The following is a 24,814-nucleotide window of genomic DNA, read 5'->3' as shown; positions in this document are numbered from 1 at the left end:
AACGCAGCTGCCCCCCCATGCTGCCCCCGCACGGGGCAGCGCTCCCTCTTCCCGGGGGTCGAGGGGGAAAAAAGAGGGAGGATCGTCTGACCATGCCCAGCCCCGGAACGGCGACAGCCAGGGCCCGAGGGCCGAGCCTGCCGCCCGCCACCAGCCCTGCCGTCGCCTTGGCGACCGGGCAAAAGCCATTGACGCCAGTGGAAGCGGCGCGCCGGGCGGAAGCGGGGGCGGAGCCACCCGCGCAGGCAGGTACCCCCCTCGCTGCAGCACCCTGGCCCCGCCCCGCCGGCCCCGCCCGCCGCAGGCCCCGCCCCTTCCCCTCAGCCGCGGCCGCCGCCGCCGCGGGGGGAGGATGAGGGGGCGCCGCGGTGGGGCTGGTGCTGCAGCCGCGCTCGCCTGATCGGGCCCGGCGGTTCCCCGGCGGTCCTCCGCTCCGCCTCGCCGCCGCCCCGGGGCGGGCCGTCGCGGCGGGTGGATGCCCAGCGCCTGCCTGGCGCCTAGCGGGCAGCGTCAGGGCAGGGACCCGCGGACGCCATGGGCTGCTGCAGCTCCGCCGCGCAGGTGAGCGGCCCGCGCCCGCCGCCGGGCCCTGCTGTCCCTCTTCTCCCTCCTCGGCTCCCCCCTGGCCCTCCTGCCTCCCCTGCCGGGCCCCGTCCCTCCGCCTGCGGGCCCACTGGCCCCCGTGGCTGTGGGACCCCTCCCCAGCTCTGCCCCCCAGGCTGTCGCATGGCTCTGCACCCGGTTACCACCCCCCCCGCCCCAAGCCGCGCTCTCCGGTGGCTGTGCGTCCCCTTTAGCGCCTCATAGCCCAGCTCTCCCATGGCTGCGCACCACTTTGCTCCCTCCCGCCACCGTAGCCTCACTCCCCTATGGCTGTGCCTCCCCTCGCTACACCTGTAGCCCCACTCTCCCGTGGCTGAACACGCACTGGCATCCCCCATCAACAGAATTTCCCATGACTGTGAACACCTTGCTTTCCCTCCCTCCCTGTCGCCCCACCAGCAGCTCTGCACTCCCATGGCTGTCAGCGCGTTGCTCTCCCCTCCCATAGTCCTGTTTCTTCATGGCTATGAACCCCTTTTCACCCCCCTCCCACCCCCCAAGCACGCCTCTAGCCTTGATGCACATAACTGCGTTGTTTTGCTCCCTGCTATAGCTCTGTTCTTCCCCCTTACGGCTGTGCACCCTCTTCTTCACCCCCATAGCCCTGCTCCCACCCTTCTATGGAATTCTACCTCTGCACTGCTCTGCACACTGTTCTGTGTGGATGAGCATCATCTTGCCCCTTATTCCTCCAACCCCGCTATCACTTTGCAATCTTTGCCTTACCCTGCTCCAGTCCCCTGCCACGGCTGCATGGGGACCCGTGGGGGGTCATGCTGCATGCCTCCAGCTCTGCCCTGCCATCCTCATACTACCTTGCACCCCTGTCCTATGGCTCTGCACTCCCTCCTACCCTCTTCAGTGCCTCGATGCGCCCCCCCCCAAATAGCTCTGCACTGCCTCCCCTTCCCTGCCACTTTTCCGTGGGGTCCGTGGTGCCCCACCCCGGGGAGAGGAGCCATCTCGTGTGAGGAAACTTGTCTAAGGCCTCCCCCAGGTCCACTGCCTCTGGAAAGAGACACGGTCCTGATCCCAGCCCCTTCCCTATTCCATGGCCCAGGGTTCAGGTGCCTCCCTGCATCCTGTTTCCTGTGTGTGACGGGCCCCATGCACATCTCTTATTCGTAGCTCGGTTTTTCTTCCTTGCCCCTCCCCCCCCCGCCCTGCTTTGCCCTTACTGACTCCTTTTTTTTCCCCCAGAGTGGTGCTGCCAAGCAAGGCACAATCGGGAGCTCCACCCAGCGCTCCAGTTTGCGGCTCTGCTTCCCATTTTAACTTTCCCTTTGAACAACACGACCACAGTTATGCTGTATTTCGCTTGGCTCCTTTCTGACGGCTGTAGGACGAGTGATCATGACTAATGCTATGGCTGTGCCTTGCCTGCTTGTAAATGTTAGTTTCCTTTGGCTGTGTCACTTGCGGTGGCTGAATCCAGCTTCCAGCAGACTGCTTATGTGGGAAAGTCCGTCTCTGCTGTCCCAGATGACTCATCACAGAGATGAGTTTTTGTAGCTTATCCGTTCAGGCAGAATTTTTTTTTTTTTTTTAATAAGGGCTCTGTCCTTCCAATGCAAAACACTGCAGAGAGCTGTCCAGTTGCAATAGGGAACATCCTTTCCGTACAGCAAATTTTGCTGCAAAGAGGAAGCCAATCAGCTTTATGGTGCATGAAGAAATGGTTTGAATTTCAGAGAGGGAAATATATGCCAAATGTTAGTGGAAGATTTTTAAATTGTTCGGTCACTGCAGTAGACTGCCAGAGGAGGTTGTGGAGCCTGTATTGTTTGAGGTTTGCTAAAAAACATGTTAGATAAACATCTGTCAGGAGTGACTTAGGGAAAGCTGATAGAGACTTGGAGCACTGAGAATGAAGTTGGTGTTTTGAAGTCTTTTCCAACCTTATTTTCCGTGCTTCCTATCCAAATTGCTTAAGTGTTTAATAGGCCCTTTCTAGCTCTTCTTTATGAATTTGAATCGCTGTTCGCTGTTAACGTTCTTTTCTTTGCTGTTACGTTCTTTTCTTAAATGAAAATGCAGGCTTATTTGTGGGTAACATGAGACCAAAAGCAGAAGAAATAGAGTATCAGATGGTTTAAATATCTGGCTTGTTCATATGTTTCAACTAACTGATTTTGATTTTCAGTGAAATTTTGTGTCCCACTGTCAGGGCGTGTGATGCTAATAGTACGCTACTGAACATTTCATTTGCTTTCCTTATGTGTACCAAGATGTGGTACAATAATTGAGCTTTGTATCCCATACATGTAACTGAAGTATAAAAAATGGTTGTTTACTTAATTCCTTAGCCATGAGCAATTGTGCGTCTTCTCAGGAAATCCAAATCAAAGGGTACTTGCTGAATATTTTATCAGCAACAGTTTTGTCTGGTATATCGATTGCAGAAACCTTGCTGCCAACAATACAGCATTACATTAATGCCTCATGTCTGTCTTATCCTCTCTTTTATCATTAACAATAAATTTGTATTCCTCATCTACCATTGTCTTTATACTCCCCCCTCTGTTATTTCCTCTTAAGCTTTCCTGAGCAGGAGTCCCTCAGACATTCCTTCATGTTGCCTCATTTCTTGTTTCTCCCTGTGTGTAGCTTCATCTTAGTATTTGACATACAGTCTGTCCTCTTATCATGACTCCTCACCCTCATTCCATATGACTTTGTTTTTCAAGTTGATTTCTCATCAAGTTTATTCTTCAGCTCTCTAGCCTATTTGATCTTCATCTGCTAATCGTCATTTCTGTTTCTGGGAGAAGTGATTACTTCTGTTTTGATTTTGCCAGCCATCTTATCTGATTACTGCATCTCCAAGTCCCTTTCTCATGACTGCCACCTCCTCATCTCATTTATGATAATGCACCTACCTCTGACTGGTTGTTGAACCAGGCAGATTTCTTTGACGTTTTCTTCCTAACTATTATTTCATACTCAATTACCTCGCTCCCCCCACCCCACCCCCCAATGCATTTCCCAGATCCTTTTGCTTTGCAGGCTGTATAGAGCTCTGCCTTAGGCTTTTTCCTGTATCTCTTACGCTGCAGAATCTAAAGGTTTCCAGAGAAAAACTGATTAGAATTGGCATGTTTACCTTTCCTCAGCACTCCTGCCTGCTGCTTACAGTGATGGAGTCTTGTGTTTGCTCTCTGTTTTTTCTGCCTTTAACTGCTTAGCCTGACCCCAAAGCCCCATTCATTCAATTTTTCTGCTTCAACTCCATATTTCTGTTTTTTACCTCTTGCTGCCATCTTAAGCCCTTCCTGATTTTTTTCTGAGTTACTGTTCTCCATACTTAAGACTGACAGTCAACTCTAGTCTGCTTACCTTCTCTTCCAAATTCCTGGAACAGAAAAATTTACACTTGTTGTCGTACATTCTCTCCTATTTCTTTGTACTAAATTCCTTCCAGTCCAGTTTCTGTGCTCTGCTGAAATTGCCTTCATTAAGATCTCTACAGGCTCCTTCTGGCCAAGTTGCAAGGATTCCCCTCCTTTCTTACCCTCCTTGACCTCTGCTGCTTTCAATACTGACTGTAATCCTCTACAGCTTGATGTCTTATTCTCTCTGGGCTTCTGTAATACTGTCCTCTTGTTATTCTTCACTGCCTTCTACTCTCCGATTATTATTTCTTCTTCTCTACTGCTGTCTGTGCTTGTAGTTCCACATTTTTTCCCCCCTTTTATTAACTTACCTCCCGTTCTACTAAATTTTTCAACTTGAACTGCTGTGAGTAATGTTAAGGTAAATTTAATACAGCCATACCAGGCTTTCTTCCAGGTGTGCTCATTCTTTCCTGTTGTTCCACTGCTGTTTTGCCTGTTGAGGTGCTTTAATCTGGAATACTTCTTTCCAGCTTTGTTTATTGTTTTTTTTTTTTTTTAATTCAGTCTTATTCTATGCTCACATGAAGTTCTTTCACTTCCCCTGGTGTGGTATCTTCTGTGATCTGCGCTTGTTCTTTATTGTAACAACCAGAGTTCTTGTTTACCTGTTGTTCCTTTTCAGTGTTATAACCAAGTCATCCTCTTTGTTTGTTTAGGTGAATATGCTGTTCTGTACTTACTTAGGTGGACTTTGCGGTATTTTTTTTTTTGTGCTTGCTGTCTCTTGACTGTCACCATCTTGAACTTGTTGGGCAAGCCTTGTAAAACGTAAGCTAGATTTTACAGTTGTCTTAGAGCAGTCAATGTCCTCTTCATTAATTATCATAACCAGATCCGCCTAACACTTCTTTGAACTGCAGATATTTGGCCAAAGTGTGGTGACATCTCATCAGGCAAGGTGAAAACCTCATAAAGGATATGAGGGAAAAAACCCAAACCAACCCTGCTTATCTACTGTCTTGCAGTGCTGCTGGTTGTCAGTACCTTCACGTGGTTTCAGCCCACTGTCTTCCCTTGCCATAGTTTTATCATGAGCTTCTCAAGATGGGCGCTTCTGTCTGGTTGCATCTCTTTCATCATGGATCTGCTGTGCAACACAGCTTGAAGTTTTTGCTCTTTTTTGATACAGATAATTTTCTTGTGCTGTTTTGGAAGTGATCTTCTCTTCCGAAATGTTGAGATCTTTCGAACAAATGGTGCTGAAGCTCCGAGTTGATACAATAATCAAATTTCTTCCAGATCTTTAGTTTCATTAAAGAAGAAAAATGGATTTTGCAGTTGAGCAGCAATACTCTCTTCCCTTTCTTTTCATTCTTCTCCTTCATCAGTGGTATATTCTGCTGTCTCACAGTTATTAGTCCATTGTAAAACTGGATTTCCAGGAGATACTGTTGGAGTTCATAGCTCCCATGTCACCATAACTATTAGGCTGTGCTGTAGAGTCTGTTTGATTTAAGTAATCCATAGAGGTTTTTGGGTTTTTTGGTGTGGGTTTTTTTGAGCAAGCAAACTTACTTCATAGGGTAGCTCAGATTGCTCCACCAATCTGGTTTATAGCACAGCTCCACAAAGTTTGCATTGTTATATCTGGGGGGACAGAAGTTCATAGTTCATGAAAGGGAACAATCTGTGGGTAGAAGTGGATCTTAAACTGCTTTCAATTGGGGTAGTTGTGATAGAGAATCCATTCTCCCTTCCTGCTCTTCTGCAGTTGAAGTGGCTGATTGTAGTTAAAAGGCATTTACTTTAGCATGATGTTACAGGAAACAAGACAAGGTATTGAGGTCTTAGTGTTTGTGTTGGGTCTGGGAAATACTGTGTGTGTTTGTTTATTCTGTCATTGGCAGAATGGCAGTGGCACAGCTTTGTGTGCTACTGGCTTAATCAAAGATATGTGTGAGAGGACATCGAAATCTTGCTGGAAATTGGAGGCATGACTGGGATAAACAAAGCATGTGTTATTCTTGGTGGTTTTAGTGGTGGCCTTGGTTTTTACAAGATTAAAAGAAGCTCCCATTATAAGACGAGATGAAGACAGATTATCCATTAACTTTCCGATAAGCACCTGTTGTCAAAACAACACAGAATAAACCTGGAGTTCCTAACTTTTAAAAAAATGTCATAGTTTGATGAAATGTCTCTTCTGAGCTAGTGTGGACAATACATATCATTAATTGTATTTCAGCCATATCTTCAGTTGTCAGAGATTCTTGCAGTCAAATATGTGAATATAGTGGACATCAAACCAAATCCATTTGATTGTGGGCATGGGTAGTATCACGGAAGAATACCAGCCGAATAATAGCACTGATGGGCGGCAGAAATAGAATGCCTTGTGAATTCTACTTTCAGGCACTAGAAAGCTAGATTTCCTTTTCAACACACTGACAGTAGCTGAAGCTTCTGTTCTCATCTCTGTCGAGTAGATACAGTATGAAGGGTGTAAGCAGGATCCAAGAACAGTGCTAACGAGTGAGATTTCTCAAGAAGTGTTGACTACTTTTCTGTGTTTCTGGTCTGTGAGCTCTATTCAGTTCATGTGAAGCCTCACAGGTCTCTGTTTACAAATGCTGTCACAAGCAACTGCACAACCTGTACAAATAATTCCTTTTGATCTTAGCCTAGAAAGTATTTCAATTATGTAGCTACTTGTAAGTACTTTCTCAAATTCATTGAGTTTTTTCCAGTGAGGACTAGCTTCCTCTGAAGTTCAGACTGTCTTTCAGTTTTGTCGCATCTTAAAAGTTTCAAATGGCACACATTATTTTCTTTACTTTGTAAGATAACTCAAAGATTTATTTATTTATTTATCTATTTATTTATTTATTTTTGTAGCACTTCAAGAAATTATAGTTTGGATTAAGAACAAGCATGGGACATACCCTTACAAGACAAATTTTCTGTAAAGTGAGAACAGTTTTGGAAAAGATTGATTAACTTTCATTGTTAATAGTGAATGCTAAATACTGTAACCTAATTGGCATCTAGAATGCTGTCAGCCATCAGACTTTTAGGTTAGTAATTGTAAGGGTATAGTCAGTATTATTCAACTGACCACTTTTTTGTTACATAGTGAAGATGTCAACTGTCTTTATGCTATTTACTCTAAAGGCACTAACTGTGCATGCCTTTTTCTCTGTTGTGCTGACTGTAATTTTTGTTCCTTTGAACTTACCTTGGTGGTTTATTTTATGAAAATCAAAACTTGCAAACTAACCTAACAGAAACTGTGTCTTTGTCATTTGGCATTTGAATCTTTCTTGCTTGAAGGAGCTGTTGGAAAATTGTGTAAGTCTTATGCTTTGCTTCTAAAAGACAGTCATGCAGAGTGTTAGCAGGTGATTTCTGCCTGCTGACAAAACTGATTGCTAATTTTTACTTTTATTTGGTGAAACTGTACTGAGAGCTTTTTTGTGTATAAATTTTAGAAACCAAGTCTATGTTGGTGAATATATAATAGGGTTCTTTTAGGTCTTGCGGACACTTTAAAGTTTCACAGATTTATGAAGTAAATAAATTCAATTTTATTGGTTGTCCTCCTGTCTCTAGGCCCCCTCTTTTTTTTTTAATCTTCTAGGTAAGCAAATATCTAATGTGTAATAAAAGTGTACAATTGTATGACAACAGCCTCGAGAAAATCTGTATGCATATTTAAGAAGAGAGAAGAGCCAACTTCATTTTGAAGTTCAGCTTTACAGTCCTAAAGTTAATTTTCTCTGCTTTAATATGATTTCAACAGCCAGTGTGCAATGCATAGGAAAGTTGAGATTCCATACTGCATTTTACATGCCAGTTTCTAGCTGTCGCTATTTTAACCACTAGTAGTGCTAAAGTATGGTGGAGAGTCACGGCAAGCAGAACACGGTGACTTGTGTCTGATACCCTTTCTTAATAAATATAATGTAGTTAAGGAGCTGTTTACAGCAGAAATGAACTCTGACCTGTTTCATTTCCTAGAATCATAGAATCATAGGGTTGGAAGGGACCTCTGGAGATCATCTAGTCCAACCCCCCTGCCAGAGCAGGGTCACCTAAAACAGGTTGCACAGGAACACGTCCAGGCGGGTTTTGAATGTCTCCAGAGTTGGAGACTCCACCACCTCTCTGGGCAGCCTGTTCCAGGGCTCTGCCTCCCTCAAAGTAAAGAAGTTCCTCCTCATGTTTAGGTGGAACTTCCTATGCTCAAGTTTGTGCCCATTACCTCTTGTCCTGTCGCTGGGCACCGCTGAAAAGAGCCTGGCCCCATCCTCCTGACACCCACCCTTGAAGTATTTATAAGTGTTGATAAGGTCCCCCCTCAGCTGTCTTTTTTCCAGACTGAAGAGACCCAAGTCCCTCAGCCTTTCCTCATAAGAGAGGTGTTCCAGTCCCCTCATCATCTTGGTAGCCCTTTGCTGCCCCCTCTCCAGCAGTTCCCTGTCCTTCTTGAACCGGGGAGCCCAGAACTGGACACGGTACTCCAGATGTGGCCTCACCAGGGCAGAGTAGAGGGGGAGGATGACCTCCCTCGACCTGCTGGCCACACTCTTCTTGATGCACCCCAGGATGCCGTTGGCCTTCTTGGCCACAAGGGCACATTGCTGCCTCATGGTCATCCTGTTGTCCACCGGGACTCCCAGGTCTCTTTCCACAGAGCTGCTCTCCAGCAGGTCAGCTCCCAACCTGTACTGGTGCATGGGGTTATTCCTCCCCAGGTGCAGCACCCTACACTTGCCCTTGTTGAATTTCATAAGGTTCCTCTCTGCCCAAATCTCCAACCTGTCCAGGTCTCTCTGTATGGCGGCACAACCTTCCGGTGTGTCAGGCATCCCAACCAGCTTTGTGTCATCAGCAAACTTGCTGAGGGTGCACTCTATCCCCTCGTCCAGGTCGTTGATGAATACACTGAAGAGGACTGGACCCAGTACTGAGCCCTGGGGAACACCACTCATCACTGACCTCCAAGTAGGCTCTGTGCCCCTAATCAGTACCCTCTGAGCTCTGTCTTTCAACCAGTTATCTATCCACCTTACTGTCCATTCATCTAACCCACACTTCCTAAGCTTCCCTATGAGGATGCTGTGGGAGACCATGTCGAACACCTTGCTGAAGTCAAGGTAGACCACAGCTACCACCCTCCCCTCATCTGTCCATCCAGTCATGCCATCATAGAAGGCTATCAGATTAGTCAGACATGATTTCCCCTTGGTGAATCCATGTTGAGTACTTCTGATAGCTTTCTTTTCCTCCACATGCCTTGAGATGACACCCAGAATAAGCTGTTCCATCATCTTTTGTTGTTTTGTGTGTTTGTTTTTAAATTGAAACCATTCTTGCTGCTCTCCAGGTACATTATTTGACTGAGGAAGAGACCTCTGAATGCTGTATTCAGATTCATAGAAACAAAACAGGAAACCCATTAAAGTATGTTGTTCAAGGTCATGATAGCCACGTCCCGGGAATGCGTTGTCAGACTCTCCCTAGTTTGCTATGAAAAAGTGCAGAATAATTGCCTACTTATAAGGAAGTATGCTTATGTAATAAGCTAAGGACTTGACACATTATTTCCCTTTCCATTCTCCTCCCACCCTTTCTTTAAATCAGATAGAGCCTTCTTAGTGTTGGTTCCTATTAACCTAATACGCCTTCAATGTCCTCAAGCACTGCCCTCTTACTGTAATCCTGAGTAGGTTTCTTTCTTGTTATTCCAGAATTTTGGACCTGTAAATCAGAATTTTGTATTTAAGAAGCTATGTAAGCTTCCTCCCCCGCCCCCCCCTCCAAAAAAAAAAAAGTAAGCTTAAAGTTTTTCTGATCGTCATTGGAGGAAATGAGGGAAAAAAGGGCTCTGAGGAGCTTTTATTGTGCTGATGTCATCCTTTAAATGTAACTGAATATGGCTATTGGCTTCTCAATTTCCAACGCTTTGGAAGATTTGGGGAATTTGGGTTTCATATGCAGTGATATGGAAGGATGCACATGGCCAACGTATGCAACAGTTAGCTGATAGTGTTCAGTGTAGTGCCACAAGGACCTTGGATGTGTTGACATATGCAAATACAAGCCTCTAACCTCACAGAATCCTCCTCCAAGTAGGCCTTCAGCTTTGAAAGGTAGGAAGCTCTTCTGCAAGGACTGTAAATGATTTTATGATTTTCAATTGACACACCCGTTTGAATGTAGTATGCAATTTTAAAGCATACTTAGCAAACTGCTGTGAATGTCTAGTAAGTGGCAACATCGTCATTTTTCACAGCAGTACTTGTACAGGTCACGAGCTTTTAAACAGTGGTGATGTTTTTGTCTTGAATTCTGGCTTTAGACACTTTAGAAGGGTGAAAAAATTCTTTTAGGGGAAATTGCTCATCACAGACAAAGACGGTGCAGAGAACAGGGGCAGTGTTTTCTGTGGAATGTCCTTCATCTTCTGTGTTGACCGTTAACAGGGGAGTTCTGCTGTGTTGTTTTTTTCTTCTACTAATGTCATGTTGTGATAAAGCTAACACGTTTGGAAGAAAACTGTGTGTAGTAGTTGGACAATGTTTTACTAGTCCAAAGTTTGAAAATATTTTGTATTTTGGGACTTGCAGTCTCATAGTAAGAAAATCTGAGAATCAGGTTAATGTACAAGTTAAACAGGTTGATGTACAAGTAGAAAATTCAATGTGATGAAGTAACTTGGTAGGTGCAAAATATCTTCAAAGGTGAACTGTTTGGGTTTTTTTTGATTTTGGGTTGGTTTTTTTTTGCATGACTGCTTTTTATTAATGATTAAAAACCATCGCAGTACCAAACAAGCTTTGAAATGGATGCTCTAATCCCCTGAAAAATATTACTGTGATATTTGTAAAGTGTCCTTACTTATTGCTGCTTTTAAATGAGTACTGAACAACATGTGATGAAGAAAAGAAACAAGAACTAAATAATTTAGGTGTTTAAAAAGTGGGCTTTTGTCTGCAGATGGCCTTCTTCCTAAACTTTAAAATCTCAGCGGGTGTGCTGATCATGTTAGCTCTTTATTTAATCAGCTGTGTTATGTTTCAAGATAAATATTTAAGTTGTAGACTGAGGTGGAACCATGTAATAAAGGAGTTTTAGAAGCAATGTTTAATATGAGTTGACTGAAAAGATGAGTGGAAGATGATATACAACACAGCATATGTCAGATTCATAAGTGAAGTCTTCCAGTATGAGTTTTCAGGGTAAGTATCTTTATATTACACCATCAATAATGTTGTAAGTCCTGTCTTACATGCTCTCAATTTTGTTTACATTATGTTGAAAACTCATAAATACTGTTTGGGGAGTATTAGAACACTAGTGAAGTAGGAGGTGTGGACTCATTGAATTGGTGGTATGCTTAGTCTCTGAAGGGAAGCAAAGTATAAATTCATTACCTTTTGATGGATGACTTTAAAGCAGTATTACACCTCCAGAAAACACCTCCTAACAGGAACCCTAAGTTTCATACTAATAAAGAGCAGATGCATCTTTTCAGTGGACAAGGCCTTAGAGAACAATTGGTGATGTGAAGTAATTAGGCAAATGAGGACATGGGTGCTTATATGTGAAGTACTGGCATGTGGCTCTGAGTAACATCCAAAAGCATGACTAACGTCTGCTTTACAGAAAATTGAAAAATAAAACATTTTGGAATTAAATTGAAGCAGAAATTCCACAAAAACGGACATTTAACACCGCCGTGATTTGCATGTTCTGTAATGCAATCCCTTTTGGAATGGCCCAGAGGCATCTGTCTTGTTATCCAGAGGATGGTGTCATCCTGGAGGGCACTTATGGGAAATACCGTGTATGGTTTTCCATTGTTTTTAGAGACAACTGCCACTAGTAGCTGTAATAGTATTATGGTGACAGCTCACTTGCCCCTATAAGTGGGAGATCTAGCTTCAGTTTTGTAAGTCTTGGGGAATTCAAGCCTCTGCCTCCCAGGAGAGTGCTATATTCAGCAGGCTCTTCACAGTAGGAGCAATACCGTTCTTCCCCAGAGGTCTACACTAAGAATTTTTTTGGTATGTTTATGGAGATATTGATACAGCATGGTTCATTCTTTCAGGGAACTGGTATACAGTAAAAGTATGAGTTTGTTGGTGCATGTTCCTCCTCTAGTAATGGAGGCATACCAATAACTTGCTGTATAATAGATGAGGTTTATTGTGAACTTGAGAGAATCACCTGAATTTGTGGTAAACTGCAGCAAGCTACTGCTTGGTGTTCTATGTGAACATCTATAGGTCATGCTCAGGAAGTCTGTAGATACTTGTGAGCATTTTAACTAGGGCAGCTTCTCACAGTGTTCCTAGGCTTCAAGGTGCAATAAACTAAGGGTTTTCTTTAAAGAAATTGTTAGGTAGTTGATGAAGTCATGAATTGAAGATAGTTTTAACACTTAAAGACTTTGGGCACTTCAACAGAGTGCATTCTTCACTCGAAGATTTTATATAGAGAGCTAGTATACCCGAGTTGTTACTTTTTTTTTTTAATGTTCTCATGTTTTACACTCAGATCAGTAATTATCTACTAAGTTGGTTGTGTATGCAGACAAATGCTCTGTTTTTCATGAAATAATTACTGACTCATGTTTATAGTGAGACACACGCAGTCTATACCTGTAATTGGTATCATGTATGTTTTAACCACTTTGTGGGCAAAATGTAGTGCTAATGCACTGTGCTAGTCATCTTACTCACTGCAGTTTAACATTCATAATGAAAGGAGAGAAGTGGCTGGTTAATTCATTTTATGTCAAAATGGCTGCAGCTGCGTATGGAATGGGGAAGTTGATTCTTGATTTTAGGCTTCAGGTTAGAGTGATCTGGAAATATCCTAAACTATTAATGCTCAGGGTCAGGACTCATCTCCTATTCCTCTTTATGCGCTTGAATTAGGACCTGTTCAGAGGTGGAAGAATTTTCATTAGGACAACATACAGTTGCTGCTAGTTCTTCTTTTAAACAGCTGAATAGTGTAAAAAGGTGTGCCATGTCTTGGACAGAAAAATGCCATTCTCTTTGGTAAACTGGAGAATTACATTCTTGTAGTAGAAGCATTTTGGTAAACTAGTAAAGGTGCCATGCTTCATAGTGAAGGCCAGCATGTGATTGGGGCTGTTCTTTAGCTTGTAAAAATACATGAAGCAAGTAAAGAATCAGCTCCTTAAACGATCGTTAGGAAATACTGACAAATGGTTCAAGAACTGGCTTTTTGGCAGTGTAGGGAGGTATCAGTAGCATGTGAAGCTGGAGTTTTGAGTTCAACAGAACAGCTTCTGGCCTGGGTGACTTCTCGGTAGCAACCTCTTTAACCTGGATTGCCTGTTTCCCAAAGAGAACTCAGGAGCAGACCATGCCTTACATATCATTTTGTGGTGTGCACAGTGTTGCAATCAACCCACCAATTCTGAAGCACTGAACTTGCATTGCAGGTGTAAAATGTATTGTGTACTCATGGTGCCATTGGAATGAACTAAATGCTAATCATACAGTCAGTTGAATCTCTGGTACGTTATCAGAACCAGCCTTCCTTCTCAGAAAGCTATAGTCTGCAGGACGCAATGGCAGCTTCCCCCTAAAGAACCCGGTCAGGATGAGTACCCTTTTTTGCCTCTGAACGCTGTTCATTAATGCTATGCATACACTGTGGCTCTTTTATCTCCTATGTAGATAGATAGCTACAGAGTAATTTAGCTCCTTGATTTACTCATACGAACAGCAGTCATTTCTATTTACTCTCCTGCAATGAGCTACAGTTGCATATACTCTGGATCCAGGTGTTACATCGAGGTGATAAAAGAGCAGAGAATGTAAAGGAGTTGTAGTTAGATGAATGTGGTTCTTAGGATGAGGTTTTATAACAAATGATCTTAAACTGCCACATCAGTAATAATATCCCTGATGAATTTTAAAAGTACAGTAAATCTATCATTTCATTTAAAAAAGCAACACCCTGAAATACTTGTATACCAAATTTCTCCATACCTTCATTATTGAAACTGATTACAAATGATTACAATGGATATTCCAAGTTTTTCTATAGTGACTCTTAGCAGAGCAAAAAAAAAAAAAAGCTATTTGAAAAATTCATTTATGCAATCTTTTTGTACTAATTTAAACTACTGGTAACTTATGTTTTAAAAAAAATAAATCTTTTATGCAGGTTACACACATCTTATTCCTTCAGGAAACTACTCATTCTCCCCCAAATATCATTGATCTGACTTGAGCTAACTTGGCAGTGATAGCTAATTCAGCAGTGATAGTTGATGCAAAGCTATTGCCTTCCTATGAGTTTAATGAAAGACTGAGCCAAACTGTTTCTGCAGAGAAAGGGGCCATAACAAAAGCTGACTTATTCTCAAATGTCAGAGAACCTAAATGAGAAGGGGGGGAAAAAAAAAAAAAGAAAAGATAAGGAATTGTTTCCATTGGACAAAGAACTGTGACCAGAACTTTCCCTTTGTTAAGTATCAGAGGATCTGATTGTACTGTGCAGAAAGTCCAAAGGAAATCAATCTTAACTAGTTCCATGGCTTCTAGAACTATTGATTTTTTTTTTTAGCTGGGTTTTGTGCTTAAAAAACAAATTAAACATATGTCCCACTGAAAAGAATGGTTATAGACACCATTTAGAGGAACAAGCTGGAGTTCAGATATTCATGCAGACCAGTGTTCATAATTGGCAGCCTAATGCAACAGTTTTGTGGAAGGAAGATGCATCTTAAATTTTCTTAAATTTTGTAACTGCTCATAGGGAGGAAATCTTCATAAGGGGCATGCAGTTGCTGTGGTGATTGAGATATTAAAAACTTGGAAGGTGGATATAATATAGAAGGGAGACTAAGGGTTAGAAGAGGTAAAAAATTTCAGTGTATGTCCATGAGGGGAAAGCAGTGGATGGATTTATTTTGTGAACTTATCCAATCTTTAAGGAAAGGTTAAATAATTAATGAATGTAAATGCTGAAGGCAGTGGGGAAGTTCCCATGCACTAGGTCCATGTGTGGCAGTACAGTAGCCCACCAGCTGAAGCGACAGAAGTGTCAGAAAGTGTAAGTTGTCTGAAAAGTCACATCCTTAAAGTATGGTATGAGCCGTTAAGGGGGGAGTGGGCCAAATGTTAAAGTGCCTGAGGATGCTAGGATCTGAAAAAACTTTGTAAAACTACGCCTGATTGTTTAGATTGATAAATCAAAATGCTGTGTCTTGTATTCAGTATTCAACAGAAAAAAAAGTGGGCAGTTCTAAGCATGGAAATTATGAAAGCTTATTCTTCATGCCTGCAAATGGGAAACTGGATGTTCTGCAGCAGCATCTTGTGTTAGAACCAGGTTGAAAAAAAAAGGAAACTAAAACAAAAGAATTGATTGCTTTTTAAGAGGAAATGTCAAAATTTTTTGTGTGGATCTCTGTATAAAAACTATTTCAACTTTTCTGTCTGATTTTCTCTTATTTTTGAGTTGAAGTGTAACTGATTTAAACCAAATGCTGAAGTAGAAGAATATTGGATTACTGTGTTTCATCTGCATGTAAGGTTTCATCTAGTGTTACTTACAAGTAGGGGTAATGAACAATTTGTCCTGCCTGTGGACCTTCCAGGAGTTTGGAGCAGCTGCACTTGGAAGCCTTCTCTTGAGACAGAACAGCGTAGTTCATGTAACTGGTATCTCATGAAGTTTTAACTCAGTTTGGCTTTGCTGGCTGTGGACCTTGCCTTAAAAGTTTGACTCCTCTTGGCTTTGTTAACACTGTGTGTGGTAGTCCTGGAGTTAGATTAGTAGTCTGGAAGATGCTCTTCCTCATGACTAGTAAATCTTCCTATGGCGTTTTGATGGGACATCCTCCAATGCTGGGTCTCTTTTAAGACTTGTTTTGGGCTGAGAAATGTGAGGGCTGTATTTGTTGTTCTGTTTATGTCTGTATTCTTACAACCCGTGTGTTCATATGCAAATCGGGATGGTCCTATACTCTTCAGCTGCTAGTTTAAACTCACTAGCCAAAGTAAAGCTTGGAGTATAACCTCTCACTGCATCTCCTTTTCATCCAGTGGATGTTACTCAGGCCAGTTATTCACTGGGTTGTCCTTAATTCAGCCCATCTGTCTCAGCAGCAGCTTCATTTTTGTCTTCCTGAAGTACATGATCTGATCACCACAAGACTTTAGGATTTCTTTCTGGTGCCTTTTTCATGGTGCTGCAACATCCTCTGTTGATGGCAAATTCCATCTTTATCCTGATCTTGTTCACATCTTTACTACTTACCCACAACTTGATTATCCATATATATAATACTGCAGATGTCCTTTACTTGGCTTCTTGTCACATCACTCCCGAATTGTACATTGCCTAAGACATTCTGTATTTAAAAAAATTCTCTGTAATTCCTTGCATCTGTAGTTTTCTGCTGACGGGCCATATTTTTACTTTTTTGTCTGCTTATGTGTTTGTTGCACTCTGGCTGGGGACGGCAAGTATGGTAGCATCCAGTACAGCTGTTACAGTTAGCAGTGAAAGTGGTAAGCCATTGGCTTTACATATCTGTAAAGTATATTACAGTATGCAGGAGACATGTAAATTCAGACCTGCTACGTGGTGCTGCAAAGGTACATTTTGGAAGTGGCAGGGAGAAAGAAATCTGGACGGTGGGGTTCTGTGTTTGTTTTGAGGTGACTGGATGCAATGAATACCAAGAAAATAGTCCCTTTTTATTTTGTATTTGCAGACAAGTGCTTAATTTCTTGAGACCACCTAGCTCTGAATTCAACTACAAAAACCAACAGCTAATGTGCTGGCATTCCTCACACTTTGCTTCTGCAAGAAAAAGCCTAACTCTAGACGTCCAACTCTGTAGGTGTGGAATTAAGACCCAATTGTAAATTTGTGCTGCACTCAGCAGTTCTGATTTTTTTTGAGAAGCATTGAGTTTGACAAGTTTTTTGGAAATAGACAGATGTAGACTTCTGAACACACACATTCGGGTTCTTGAGTAAATAATTCTTAGAATCATAGAATTGACTAGGTTAGAAGGGACCTTTCAGATCAAGTCCAACCATCAACCTAACTCTGACAAAAAACATCATTAGACCATGTTGCTAAGCACCACGTCTATGCATCTTTTAAGTATTTCCACGGATGGTGATTTCACCACTTCCCTGGGCAGCCTGTTCCAATGCTTGATAACCCTTTCAGTGTAAAAATTTTTTCCTAATATCTAATCTAAACCTCCCCTGGTGCAACTTGAGGCCAGTTTTTCTTGTCCTATTGCTTGTTACTTGGGAGGAGAAACTGACCTCCACCTCTCTACAGCCTCCTTTCAGGTAGCTGTAGAGGGTGATAAGGTCTCCCCTCAGCTTCCTTTTCTCTGGGCTAAACAACCCCAGTTCCCTCAGCTGCTCCTCTTAAGGCCTGTACTCAAGAGCCTTCACCAGCTTCGTTGCCCTTCTCTGGACTCGCTCCAGAATCGCAATCTCTTTCCTGTAGTGAGGAGCCCAAAACTGGACACAGTACTCGAGGTGGGGCCTCGCCAGTGCCGAGTACAGGGGGATGATCACTTCCCTAGTCCTACTCACCACACTGTTCCTGATACAGGCCAGGATGCTGGTGGCCTTCTTGGCCACCTGGGCACCCTGCTGGCTCATACTCAGCCAGCAGTCAACCAACGCCCCTCAGATCCTTTTCTGCCAGGCAGCTCTACAGCCACTCTTCCCCAAGCCTGTAGTTCTGCATGGGATTGTTGTGACCCAAGCGCAGGAGCCAGAACTCTTAACTCTTATGATCAGCACAGAATAGCTGTAACAGGCAGGAGATGTGTTCCCAACCTGCACGTTTTTCTTGGAGATGCAGGGGTTTTTTGCCTGCTTTCCACTCTAACTGATAGAGGTCCTAATTCTCTATGCTCTCATAATGCTTCACAGGTAATCCTATGCTTTGTTAATGGCAAGAATATCCATAGGTGGCATAGCATAAAAGCCCTGTTTTACGAAAAAACTTAAAATAAATCAAGTTGTTTCCAAAATTTTTATTTTTCCTCTAGCTTATCTAGCTTTCTTTCATCAGCAAATATTGAAGGCTCTTAATCTGTCTGGAGGAAAAGCTGAAATCAGTAGAAGTGCTGATCTAGGACTGCAGGCAAAGCACGTGTGCTAAAATTTTAGGGTATTTTAGTTACAATGGAAACAAAGTATAGTTTCCAGACTGCAGAACAAACAACATTTGTTACACCTTATGTTGACCATAGATTAGCAATTTGTGTTGCCCAAGCGTGAGTATCAAGGTCTCAGTAAACATCTAAGGGTTGGGTGGGGAGTGGTCACTAGAGATGTATGAACACCAATATCAAAGATGAGGATGAAGGGCTGTGAAGCTATGGAAGAAGATACACTGGGAGTTGTGAGTGCAAGGGAGCAACTGAGAAGAAAATAGCAGATAGATAACTGGCAGCTATCTTGGGTTGTACCAAGATCTGGAGAGAAGAAAGATTGGACGGCCTTCTAGAGAAGGGTGTTGTTCTACAGATGTATAACTTCATAACGTGTTAGTATCCTGAGTGGTTAAATTGAGGTTTGGTAAGTACCTAGTGCCTTTTGAATTGCCTCCAAGGGTACCTTTTGTTTAAAATACCCTCCTCTTTTATTTTTTATTTTTAAATTTTTTATTATGTTTTGGAGCAAAGTAAAGACTGTGGACACAGAATGAATTCCTCTATGCGTTACACCATGGCATCTCAGGTTTCTTTTTGACATATAAATTGCAGTCCACTTAGTAAATAAAATGGATTACTTACAGGAACTGTGACTAGTCAGACAACCTAAATCTTTGCTGGAGCTCTTACAGAGGCTGTCCAGTGGCTTTTAAAAATCCTATTAAAAGATTTTATTTGCAGATGGTACAGAGAGGATAAAAATCCCAACAAAACAAAAAAACCATACCACATGGTGTATCTTACTGCCGCCTCTTTAGTCAAGGGCAGCTTACTCTTAAGGTGCAGCTATAGCTGAAATTTATCTCTGCTATTTGTAAATGAAAGTAAATATCTACAGAGTCAAGAGTTCTTGGAGTGAATTTAGGTATAGGAAGCGTGAAGCTTTACATATTTTATGAGTTATGCTTATTATAACAATATAAATCTTACAATCTTGTTGTAAATGTTAAGTTTGAATAGTATGTTAGTTTTAACTGTGAACTGCCAGAATCAGCAAACAGGTTTGTTGAATGAGTGTAGTAGAGTGTATAATGTGACCTTTTAGCACCACTCACTACTGATTATTGAGTAAAATAAAAAGAAGTTTGACTTTTCAGAACTCAGAGTGAATTTGCACGGTTTGAATTAACAATATAAATGTAACATCTTCAAGTGGAACTTCCTTAATACAAGATTGCAAAAATAGCACAGGATTCCGTAATGCAAAGATAGACTACTTAGAAGACTGCTTTTTGAAGCAAGGTACATGCAGGATTTCATTTATATTACGTACATTTTGTAGTTTTCTAATGCTATTATTTGTAAAGGTTCCTTTTTGCATGTGAATTAGCAAAAAACGATGTCACTAATACCAAAAAACTACCTTTCTAGTATCACATGAGTTACATGCTGTAGCTTTTTTGATAAAAGTCTGCAGAAATACATGCTGGAGACAAAAGCTGTTGACACTTTCCTAACCATTCTGTTTTAATTCAGTACTGATATTTGCTACCTTGTCAACAGAAGATGCCTCAAAGTCTTGAAAGGAAAAAGAAATTAAAAATTTGAATAGTTTACCCCTTCTGCTTTGTCTTTGAAGAGAGCTGTTCCGTACTCTCCCTGTATCAGTCTCCTTTTCTTTCTCAAGTATGAAAACAGTGTGTGCATTTTTTGGGTCTTAGTAAGCATATGTGAACAGTTACTACTTGGGAACTAATTGAAAAAACTTGTCTGTGCAACTGTGTATTTTTAGAAATAGCTATATTCAATATTTTTGTTATAATAACCAAATTCTGGTAGGGTGGTTAGTTTTGTGCTTACAGCCAATGTTCATTCTTTTCTTAAAATCATTCTTTGCCATCTAGCAAAATACTTTTTAAGCAAAATGGCTGTTTTTAACAGACTTCAATTATCTTAGCAGTGTATACACACTTGAGAAATTTTACCTTATGAGCAGCAAACTATTTGAATTGCTTACAACTGCCTCTTTATACTTTGCCGTAGAGCCTCCATCATTGAGTGTTTCAGCCTCTAAGTACTAGGTTTTCCTCTCTGGCACCTGGGCGATACTGACTAGGAATTATTTTGCTGAAATGTTAACCTCAGCTGCCTCTTGGCAGGTAGAGAACTGTTCCTGTAACAGCAATTTATCACCTCCTTTCTACCTCCACTGTATTTGTTAAACTTGCCAATGGTGTTTTAAAATTTAGGAGCTTTTGAAAAGTTTAACCTTTTATCCTTCTTGGAAAGCAGATTACTGGAAGGTAGCTGTGGAAGACGGCAATAGCAGATACTGTTGATTCTGTGCCATTATCTTCTCTTTTCTGTTAACAGAAAAATAATACCTTGTTTCGTGGATGAATAAGTGTAAATTCCTAGATAAACTGTTGATCTAGCTTCCAGTGGTAGCACTTTTGAAGTGTCTTTCATGAACCTTACTCTTTAAGTTTTTTGACAAAGTTCCTTTAGCTATATGAGAGTTTAAAGATAATTCTTGCTGTATGTTAATGCCCTGGAGAATAGTTTTCTGCCTTTTTCTATTATAAGGAGGAGACAGTTAAATAAGTATTGTTTAACCTCATCTCTCTCTTCTCACACAAGAGCTCCAAGCGAGAGTGGAAGCCTCTGGAGGACCACAGCTGCACAGATGTACCATGGCTGCTCTTATTCATCCTCTTCTGCATAGGAATGGTGAGTAAAACTCAAAGGATTCTGTGAATGTTATATTGTTGAAGAGTTCGCATTTATTAGAAAAAAGTTTTACAACTCTTCATTCACTTAATCACTGGGTATCCTGGGTATACTGGTATGTGATCTCTCAGCTGTGGAACAGAAATGGCTAGTATGTACACATCAAAGGCCTTTGGTAGGGATCCATAATTCCTTGTTTGTGCCAGTTCTTGCTCCAGCTCCTCTTTCCCTGAAACTCTGGTTTCATTTGTGAGTGATTTTCATCATGGTGAGGTATCGCTAGATTCATGTTCCTTGGACTGTGGAAGTCCCAGAAATTATAGCGTTGAGTCTAGTAAACAGTTCTGTGAATCACAGTCAACATTTTGCTGAGAAACAAAGATTCTCAATATGAAACAGTTGACTGTTTTCTTCTTGGATGCTTAGTAGAAGCACCAACTATTAACAACCATATTACTAATGGTTAAGATCTTTCTCTTCAAGTTACACCAGGTTTGTCCTGCTTGATGAAAGCATCACCTTGCTCAAGACAACCTCACAACACTGTGCACTTTATATTAAGAAACAAACAAACTTCCAAGACCTGCAGATGAGTGAAAACTAGCAATATGCATCTTTTCATCTTGTGTTGTTTTGTGGATTTATGTATGATGTTCTTCCTGAACAGAGAATGTCTGTCACTGTCTTGTACTGCTGTGTTGCAAGCAGTAGCACTTGGAGTTTGGGAGTTCTGTTCTGTTAGCTTTCTTTTCTACTGTTCCTTGGTCTCTGGTCTTTGGAATTATTCCATTGAAAAATTTCTTTTTCTTTCCCTGAAGTGTTTGTCACTGGCTGCACTTCAAATGCAAAGACGAAAATTTTTTGTCTAAAACATACAAATTACATTCTTACTGTAACATGTGAATATCTTAAAATCTTAAAAAGCACAGTACTTCCTGAAACAAGCAGGTCTTTTTTTGTGGTTATTTTTTTCCTGCCTTTTTTGATGTTCCCTAGTTACTCAGTCTATGCCTACCTGTTCCCCCAATTATAAGTTAGTCTGCTGTGGGGTTGGTGTCACAGATTTTTCTATCTAAGCTGTATAATATACAGAGCAATTATCCTGTTGGGTCAAATACTCTGTTACTTACTGTTCTAGGGGACTTCACTTGAAGTACCATGATGGGTCAGGAGGGCATCCCTGCACTGTTGTAAATTAAATTAGATTAGATGGGGGAGAAATTATATGATTTCCCTTACCCATGTGTAGGGAAAAAATTATTGAACCAGCCAAGAACCTGAGTACTATTGTATGTAAAATGCATGCTAGCATGTCCTTTACAGAATATTAAGGGATACGAGAAATGGAAAGTGAGTGCTGAAATTAGCTTTAATTATTGCTTGTGATAGCCTTTTGCTCACTTTGTCCTTGTTTTTCACTTTAAGTATTAAGTCTGTAAGTGCATTAGTGCATTGTGCAGAGAAAGATAATGACCAGCTTGCTGTCTCGAATTTCTCTGCAGTGATAGCCTGTCAGAGAAGGTCAATCTCCTGTATCTTTGGTCCTTTGAAACCACCCACATTTTAGCTGTTCATGCTGAATTCGTTACCTGTTATCATCTCATCTGTCACTGCCATCTGTTGCACCACGCATTTGTCTCAGCTGTTTACTCTGCTTCCCCTTCTCAAATCTTAGCTTGCCTCATCTGTAAGAGCAGTTCATTGATGGTAGCTGAGTGAGCTGATGGGTGGCTTCTCCCTGTCAGTGGTGTTGCTGGAGAGCTAATGATTCTTTTGGGCCAGTCGCCTATTCATACCATCACCACCTTGATCTTGGCTTTGCTAGTGAAGTATCTCTGAAAGTTCACAGCAAGACCTGCCTGATGTTGGATATTTTCTGCATTACTCTGAGCCATTTTGTATTCTTGTGCTCTGTATTTGTTCCTTACCCACGTTTGAACCAGCATCTGGAGCCATAGCGATCTTGACCTGGTCACTTGCTTCAGAGGATTTCCTTAAAAATGTCAGCTAGGCCTCTTCATTCTAGCTTATCTTTGAAAGCACATAATTTGAAGGAAGAAAATAAAATCTTAAAGCAAGAAAATCTGGGCTGTCTGGAATCTTCTAAGATGCATACTAACCCCTGACAACTCCAGCTCTGCTTGTAGCTCTCCTTTACTGCCTGTCTTTGGCCTCCCTTTGGCTTCACCCACAACTTGCTGACAGTATGACACTCAAAAACCCCACCTACAATATTCTTAACACTGCTTGTGTAATATGCAGTGTCGGATGTCTGAAGCCTCTTTTTGTCTTGCACTTAATTTTATAATTGCACAATGGTTCTCTGTGGAGGGTCCTTGTCTCTCCTTCCTCAGTCTGAAAAAATTAAAACAACCCCACAAAACTCTGCTTAGAAACAAATGAATTAAACTGACTTTTACCAGCTGCCAAACAGAGTGTTACTAAACTGTGAGTATTTTTCTCCTCCAGGGTTTTATCTGTGGCTTTTCAATAGCTACAGGAGCAGCTGCAAGACTGCTCTCAGGATATGACAGTTATGGCAATATTTGTGGACAGAAAAATGTCAAGGTGGAGGGAATAATCAACAGTGGTCTGGACCTCACACACAAGAAGTGAGTATGTGATTCAAATGCTTCATTCTGTAAACCAGGAAAGGCAAAACCTTTCATCTTTTGAGAGTGGTTTTCAATAAAATGGGAAAAGGGATTTGCTAACTCACTCTTAACTTGTTCTTTACTCTTCTGTATAACAACAACCTTTTGTAACAACCAGCAACAGTACTTGGAGAGTATATGTTACCAGATGTGCAACATGAGTACCAGCTAAGTCATTGAGGAATTTCCCTTTCTTAGCATCCACTTCGCGTAGGAGATTGTCAGGCCATTGAAGAATCTTGTTAGAATTTCAGGTATGACAAGTATTCTCAGATTTGGGAGCCAGCTTTTGATATCTATGTGGAAATGGTTTGCTTTTGTTGTTATATGCTTAGTTTCTGCTACTGAGTTTAGGGGGAGATATGATGTATGCAACATATTAACATGAGACTTTGAAATTTAAACTGTAAGCAGAATATATAGAAGTGGCTTGCAGAGAAAATGCACAAAACCTTTAAGCATCACGCTGCTCTCACTAAGCAGTGTCATGTGAAAACACATACTCACAGGTCAGAACCAGCACAGGTATTTCCTGTCATGCAGGAAAAAAAATCACATTGCAGTAGTGGTACTGGAAACGAATAACAAGAATTCTGGACTGAAGGATTGAAAACCTGTGAACATCTGTTTAGGTCTGTCTGCCAGTCAATGCTCAGAGTGCATCTGTACAACTTGGGTGAGTTTAGAAAGTAAAGTACTTAGTCTAACCTTAGAACAGTGATATTAATTAATAGAAAAGATGATCCTTGCACCGTTGATTGCTTCAAAGAACTAAAAAGTCTGTAATTTCTGACCATGATAGTTTTTTACTTCACAGTTTACTTTCAAACTAAAACAGGAAATCCATAATTTGCATGAAATATTTTGGAAGGATGCTTTCCTAAGATCTGCTTATTTTGAGTTGCTATGGTAAAGATTTCTAAATATCTGATTTAAGATTTAACATGGCTAGGTAACTGGTGCATTATCAGAAGAATTTGACTTAAATAAAATAGCCTGTCTTTTTCTTCTGTCAAAAGAATAATTTTTTAATCTAATTACAGCTCCCGGGAGAGTTGAAGGGCTTAAAACTTATGCAGCATAATTCTCCTAGTTTTTTATATAAATATTTTAGCGCTTTCTAAAATTGTTTGTATTCAAATACAAAATTGTCTTTTAGTGTTGTGAGAGAAAATACAATATTTAAAATTATAATTTTATACTTGCTCACCTTTAGAAAGAAATGGATCTGAGTTTGTATGAAGGCAAAAAAACTCAAGACACTTTATTAAAATGTAACAATTAATAGTGTAATGGTCTTC

General features: G+C 41.3%; 1 protein-coding gene across 3 annotated transcripts in view; it reads left to right on the top strand.

The window, feature by feature from the left end:
* Positions 1 to 325: 325 nt before the first annotated feature.
* Positions 326 to 24,814, top strand: part of SLC44A1 (solute carrier family 44 member 1) — a 68,565-nt gene continuing 44,076 nt past the window's right edge. For all 3 annotated transcript variants that reach the window (XM_063319938.1, XM_063319939.1, XM_063319937.1), the window contains exons 1-3: positions 326 to 561; positions 20,770 to 20,859; positions 23,329 to 23,471. In XM_063319938.1, coding sequence (XP_063176008.1) covers positions 535 to 561; positions 20,770 to 20,859; positions 23,329 to 23,471 — 260 coding nt within the window. In that variant the 5' untranslated portion in view covers positions 326 to 534. The remainder of the gene's footprint in view (positions 562 to 20,769; positions 20,860 to 23,328; positions 23,472 to 24,814) is intronic.

Source organism: Chroicocephalus ridibundus, chromosome Z (genome assembly GCF_963924245.1).
Source record: "Chroicocephalus ridibundus chromosome Z, bChrRid1.1, whole genome shotgun sequence".
Taxonomy (NCBI): Eukaryota; Metazoa; Chordata; class Aves; order Charadriiformes; family Laridae; genus Chroicocephalus; species Chroicocephalus ridibundus.
Note: the sequence above shows the minus strand (reverse complement) of the source record. Positions and strands in the feature narration are given on the sequence as shown.